At 41.0% G+C, this 6985-nt stretch overlaps 1 protein-coding gene and 1 long non-coding RNA gene across 2 annotated transcripts; one reads left to right on the top strand and one right to left on the bottom strand.

The window, feature by feature from the left end:
• Positions 1-2999: 2999 nt before the first annotated feature.
• On the top strand, positions 3000-4767 carry LOC133495701 (uncharacterized). The gene is made up of 4 exons (XM_061810606.1): positions 3000-3155; positions 3255-3311; positions 3380-3457; positions 3968-4767. Exons 1-4 carry the CDS (start codon positions 3038-3040, stop codon positions 4729-4731), a joined length of 1017 nt encoding a protein of 338 aa, XP_061666590.1. The 5' UTR covers positions 3000-3037; the 3' UTR covers positions 4732-4767.
• A 41-nt stretch (positions 4768-4808) lies between these two features.
• Positions 4809-6770, bottom strand: LOC133495702 (uncharacterized). Its single transcript, XR_009793644.1, has 2 exons — positions 6278-6770; positions 4809-6185 (listed from the first exon to the last, which is right to left on the bottom strand). It is a non-coding gene; the product is annotated as an uncharacterized LOC133495702 (long non-coding RNA).
• Between the last annotated feature and the right edge of the window lie 215 nt (positions 6771-6985).

Below are 6985 nucleotides of genomic sequence, written 5' to 3'. Positions count from 1 at the left end.
GGATGACTCCACCAACGAGGGCTTCATTGTGAATGTTTGATTTGTACAGCATGGAAATAAAATCTTAATTTTTAGTTAATGCTCATCTTGTGCACACACCAAACAGTCCCATCAGTTTTAAAACTACTCACATGAGTTATTTTGGAAAGTATAGTAAAGCCAAAAACACAATACAGATTACCTTTTAAATCTAGTTTTATCTGGCTTGCGTTTAGTAATGCAGCACTTGTACTGCTGGAAGGAGCTGACATTGATCTGGAGGGTGTAGCTTCTAATCTAGATATTTTCAGATCTTGGCAGCTAATGATCCCAGTTATTCAGTTGATTAAACTGGGTAAGTCCCTTCTACCAAAAAAAAAAAATGCAAAGGATTGTCATTTTTGGAGGGAGGTGTGTAAGGGGGCAAATTTTAGTGTATCCTTAAAAACAGCAAATTAAATAGCTTGCAGAAATCTGCCTACAACTACCATTAAAGGTCAAGTGTCATCCTGATGAACATTCTAAAATAGATATTGTAATGGAAAAATAACTTCAATATCTATACCAAAACAAAGTAAGCGGAGAGTGCATCATCCATGCGCAAAGTTGCAGCAGGGTCATTCTACGACATCCAAGTGGTCCCCATATTGGGTGCATCTGCTGTCTGACGTCACCCGGACATTCGCTAATGACAACACGCTGTGCACCCCACTATGGGAGGCGAACACTTCCTTCTGACACGGAAGCTCTTTTTGAAAAGGAGAGCACCACACACACTGTTTCTAATCGAGATTAGTTTATTTTGGCAGGTAATGATCCCAGTAATTCAGTTTCTTAAACTGGGTGATTCCTCTTGTACCTAAATCATGCAAAGGATTGTCTTAACATTTTTTGGAGAGAGGTGTGTAAGGGGCAGATTTTAGTGTATCCTTAAAAACAGCCTCTAAAATATTTGCAGAATTCTGCCTAAAATTACCATTAAGTAACTTTACCAACGTAAGAAATTCCCCCCAAAGCAGCAGTTATGGCAAAAAAAAGTGTTGTAGGCTTTCTTTACTCACATTTGGCACTAAAGTGTCAAACGGCAAAATAGAGCTTTGTGTACTTTCAAATAAAGTTCGTCATTGCATTCGAGAAACTCAATCTAAATTTAAACTGATGTGCAGCAAATCATTACTTCAAACCAAAATTCCTGTTCCATAATTCTTGAGCATGCACACATGGAAATAAATCCAAGACTATTTCACTTGCAAAATATATACAGTACTTCCAAAATAATAGCCAACTATATTTTTGACCTTGTGATTTGGGCTTTTATACCTCAGTGTACACAGTTGTCACTTTTTTTTGCCTTTTGTTTTACACACAAATATAAGACGACCTGGGATGTTCTTCTTCCGGCTTCTAAGGAAACATGGCCTGTCATATGAGCTGCTGAGACAGTTCTACACAGCGGTCATCCAATCAGTCCTGTGTACCTCCATGACAGTCTGGTTTGGGGTCGCCACAAAGGACAAACAACGGACAATCTAAACATCTGAATGGATTATAACCACCACTCTCCCCACTATTGAGGACTTACGCGCAACACGAACGAGGTCCAGAGCAGGCGGGATCCTTTTGGATCCTCCAAATCCTGGCCACCAGCTCTTCCAGCTCCTTCCGTTGGGAAAGAGCTACAGATCAATGAAAGTCAAAAAGAGCAGGCATTCGAACAGTTTTTTTTTTTTTTTTTTTTTACCTCAGGCAATTAAGTCATTAAATTCTTGATCAGCAAATTTACAATTTTCTGCCTTGTAAAATTGTTGAGACACTCACATCCTGTTGGTCCAATCAATATTAGTATTAGTAATATATTTTGTAGACTATTGCACATTTGGTCACTTAAAACTCCTCCCTTTGCACAATTGTCATTGCGCAATAACGGGAAACGCGAACGGGTAAGGGCACTCTGTACAAGCTGAACACAATGTGGACACATCTCTGATGAAGAAGATTTTACATCTTGCACGACTCTTCTAAGGAACATTTCCTATGAATAGAAATGTCTGTTGTTGCTTGTCGTTGTTGCTTTCTTGTTCTTGTTCGGTATGTTGTACCAGGGCAGCAATGACTGCCGGAGAAAAATTCCTTGTGTTTTTACACACTTGGCCAATAAAGCTGATTCTGATTTAACATTACGCATTTTGATTTCTTCAGAATTCTTTTCTTGGATTTATCCGTGGTTAAACGTGCCAGGAGTCAAATAGCTCATACCTTGCCACCAGGTACTGCACGTGGACTGTTGGCCATTTGTATTTTTTATGACAAAAAAAGACAAAGTTAACATTATAATCTCAAAACATAGAATAAGAGTTGGAAAACTGAAAGTTTTATTTTCTCCTTCAGTCAGAGAACCACAGAACCTGTACCACAGCGCCTCCTTTCACATGCTGAGAATCACTGAGCTGAAGGCTGCCAACAAAGCTACCTCGACAGGCATCCATAAGACCTCAGCGGTGTCGCAGAGTAATTCCATCCATGGCACAGTACAGGTTTGACCGATGGATAATTTAGTGTTGCAACACATTAGGTAGACAACATAATACTATCAGGCACATACGTACTGTATTGTTTTCCAAAAGGAAAAATAATGATTGCAGTTACTGAGTCACTTCATTATTTTTGAAAGACTTCCTCATTAGTGTCTTCATGACCATGTTGTAGTGGCCCTGGTACCTGGATCAAATACACCAGAACGAGCCATATAGAATTAGTTACGTTGCAGTTCAAATCTTTGTATTATGAACCATGAATCCAAAAAGTAGCCACAACTTTTTTTGGTAATTTTCATCCAGTAATTGTCATAGGCTAAATCTCAGGTGAGAACATCTATTTAATATTGTGCTTTAAACAGAAAATTTAAATACATTTAAAAAATGATCACAACCAAAAGAAGCTCACCGTAAATTTATCTGTAGGCACCTAGATTTATTTATTTATTTATTCATTTTTGACAAGTCGGGGTCTTGTTCCACTGCTCCAGGTGGAGATAATTGGAGCCAAGTAGAACCTGGCGATGTCGCTCATCACCTGCTATAAAAGCTCACCTGGTCGGTCTTTTTCCACATCTGCCACAGGAACAATGGCTGCTGCTTGGGCTTTGGTTCTGTTGGTCCATGCTGTCTTCATGGGAGGTTATTATTTTTTTTTTTGCTTGACTTCTTCCACAGCTGAGATTTTGTTTAAGATGACTATTTGTCTTCAAATGTTGACTTGAGTTTATGTGTCTGCAGGTCTTTGTTTTCCAGGTGATGTGAAACAAGGGGAGTCCAATGCTGTGCTGAAAAAAGGTGTGGTGAGGGAGACCATGACTGACGAGTTACATGTTTGTGATGTTAAAACGTTTCCTTTTGTACAGGTGTATCTCCTGATGATGATGATGATGTCAAGAAGGTTGTGGAACTTCTTGATTCTGTGTTGAAGCGACATACTCCAGGTGAGGAAAATTGGAGTGACAGTCTGGACTCAGCCAAGTTGCACTCAAATGTTTCTTGTCACAGGCATAGATGGAATTAGTTGTCCCAGTACTTTCAATTTAGGCTGAATCTAAACTTTAAAACTGGATTATGTTGCTGATTTCAAATTATTATTTTTAAATTCATTAATTTATTTACTTATACTTTTCTCAACTGGGAGTCTTCATACAAGTTTAACTTTCCTTCTAGTGTCTAATATATGTATACTTGGTATCAAAACTGATGTGACCTGAATCATTGCACGCAGGAACTCAGTCAAAATGGTTCAATGACCTTTCTAATTAAAATATTGCTTTTGACGTTCTTATGGGATGTGATACCATTCATAGGTAGCATGTTTTTGTCTCAACACGAATAGGTGGCTTGTTACATGGGTAATAGTACAATCTTCATAAGAGTGCACATGGGTGTAACTATTCGAGTCCCCCTATCTAATTCAATGGGCACTCATGTGACTTCTTCCCATTAAGCCCAACCTGTAACCAAAGAGGTATTTCAAGACAAAGCAAGCCTCCATGAGAGAAATGACGGGCAGAGCTACAACATGAGCGGCAAGGGCCAGCTGCACGACCAGCAGAGCTACAACATGAGCGGCAAGGGCCAGCTGCACGACCAGCAGAGCTACAACATGAGCGGCAAGGGCCAGCTGCACGACCAGCAGAGCTACAACATGAGCGGCAAGGGCCAGCTGCACGACCAGCAGAGCTACAACATGAGCGGCAAGGGCCAGCTGCACGACCAGCAGAGCTACAACATGAGCGGCAAGGGCCAGCTGCACGACCAGCAGAGCTACAACATGAGCGGCAAGGGCCAGCTGCACGACCAGCAGAGCTACAACATGAGCGGCAAGGGCCAGCTGCACGACCAGCAGAGCTACAACATGAGCGGCAAGGGCCAGCTGCACGACCAGCAGAGCTACAACATGAGCGGCAAGGGCCAGCTGCACGACCAGCAGAGCTACAACATGAGCGGCAAGGGCCAGCTGCACGACCAGCAGAGCTACAACATGAGCGGCAAGGGCCAGCTGCACGACCAGCAGAGCTACAACATGAGCGGCAAGGGCCAGCTGCACGACCAGCAGAGCTACAACATGAGCGGCAAGGGCCAGCTGCACGACCAGCAGAGCTACAACATGAGCGGCAAGGGCCACAACCAACTGAGTGAGTCATTTCAACTCCAGCAGAATGACAGACTGGATGACTCTACCGACGAGGGCTTCATTGTGAATGTTTGATTTGTACAGCATGGAAATAAAATCTTCATTTTTTTATTGAATGCTCATCTTGTGCACACACCAAACAGTCCTATCAGTTCTTTTTTTGATGTGGTCCGACTTAAAACTACTCAGTTATTTTGGAAAGTATAGTAAAGCCAAAAACACAATACAGATTACCTTTTAAATCTAGTTTTATCTGGCTTGCGTTTAGTAATGCAGCACTTGTACTGCTGGAAGGAGCTGACATTGATCTGGAGCGTGTAGCTTCTAATCTAGATATTTTCAGATCTTGGCAGCTAATGATCCCAGTTATTCAGTTGATTAAACTGGGTAAGTCCCTTCTACCAAAAAAAAAAAAATGCAAAGGATTGTCATTTTTGGAGGGAGGTGTGTAAGGGGGCAAATTTTAGTGTATCCTTAAAAACAGCAAATTAAATAGCTTGCAGAAATCTGCCTACAACTACCATTAAAGGTCAAGTGTCATCCTGATGAACATTCTAAAATAGATATTGTAATGGAAAAATAGATAACTTCAATATCTATACCAAAACAAAGTAAGCGGAGAGTGCATCATCCATGCGCAAAGTTGCAGCAGGGTCATTCTACGACATCCAAGTGGTCCCCATATTGGGTGCATCTGCTGTCTGACGTCACCCGGACATTCGCTAATGAAAACACGCTGTGCACCCCACTATGGGAGGCGAACACTTCCTTCTGACACGGAAGCTCTTTTTGAAAAGGAGAGCACCACACACACTGTTTCTAATCGAGATTAGTTTATTTTGGCAGGTAATGATCCCAGTAATTCAGTTTCTTAAACTGGGTGATTCCTCTTGTACCTAAATCATGCAAAGGATTGTCTTAACATTTTTTGGAGAGAGGTGTGTAAGGGGCAGATTTTAGTGTATCCTTAAAAACAGCCTCTAAAATATTTGCAGAATTCTGCCTAAAATTACCATTAAGTAACTTTACCAACGTAAGAAATTCCCCCCAAAGCAGCAGTTATGGCAAAAAAAAGTGTTGTAGGCTTTCTTTACTCACATTTGGCACTAAAGTGTCAAACGGCAAAATAGAGCTTTGTGTACTTTCAAATAAAGTTCGTCATTGCATTCGAGAAACTCAATCTAAATTTAAACTGATGTGCAGCAAATCATTACTTCAAACCAAAATTCCTGTTCCATAATTCTTGAGCATGCACACATGGAAATAAATCCAAGACTATTTCACTTGCAAAATATATACAGTACTTCCAAAATAATAGCCAACTATATTTTTGACCTTGTGATTTGGGCTTTTATACCTCAGTGTACACAGTTGTCACTTTTTTTTGCCTTTTGTTTTTTACACACAAATATAAGACGACCTGGGATGTTCTTCTTCCGGCTTCTAAGGAAACATGGCCTGTCATATGAGCTGCTGAGACAGTTCTACACAGCGGTCATCCAATCAGTCCTGTGTACCTCCATGACAGTCTGGTTTGGGGTCGCCACAAAGGACAAACAACGGACAATCTAAACATCTGAATGGATTATAACCACCACTCTCCCCACTATTGAGGACTTACGCGCAACACGAACGAGGTCCAGAGCAGGCGGGATCCTTTTGGATCCTCCAAATCCTGGCCACCAGCTCTTCCAGCTCCTTCCGTTGGGAAAGAGCTACAGATCAATGAAAGTCAAAAAGAGCAGGCATTCGAACAGTTTTTTTTTTTTTTTTTTTTTTTTTACCTCAGGCAATTAAGTCATTAAATTCTTGATCAGCAAATTTACAATTTTCTGCCTTGTGCAATTGTTGAGACACTCACATCCTGTTGGTCCAATCAATATTAGTATTAGTAATATATTTTGTAGACTATTGCACATTTGGTCACTTAAAACTCCTCCCTTTGCACAATTGTCATTGCGCAATAACGGGAAACGCGAACGGGTAAGGGCACTCTGTACAAGCTGAACACAATGTGGACACATCTCTGATGAAGAAGATTTTACATCTTGCACGACTCTTCTAAGGAACATTTCCTATGAATAGAAATGTCTGTTGTTGCTTGTCGTTGTTGCTTTCTTGTTCTTGTTCGGTATGTTGTACCAGGGCAGCACCGACTGCCGGAGAAAAATTCCTTGTGTTTTTACACACTTGGCCAATAAAGCTGATTCTGATTTAACATTACGCATTTTGATTTCTTCAGAATTCTTCTTGGATTTATCCGGTGGTTAAACGTGCCAGGAGTCAAATAGCTCATACCTTGCCACCAGGTACTGCACATGGACTGTTG

This window comes from Syngnathoides biaculeatus, chromosome 22, assembly GCF_019802595.1.
Source record: "Syngnathoides biaculeatus isolate LvHL_M chromosome 22, ASM1980259v1, whole genome shotgun sequence".
Taxonomy (NCBI): Eukaryota; Metazoa; Chordata; class Actinopteri; order Syngnathiformes; family Syngnathidae; genus Syngnathoides; species Syngnathoides biaculeatus.
This window is presented reverse-complemented; position numbering and strand designations above follow the sequence as displayed.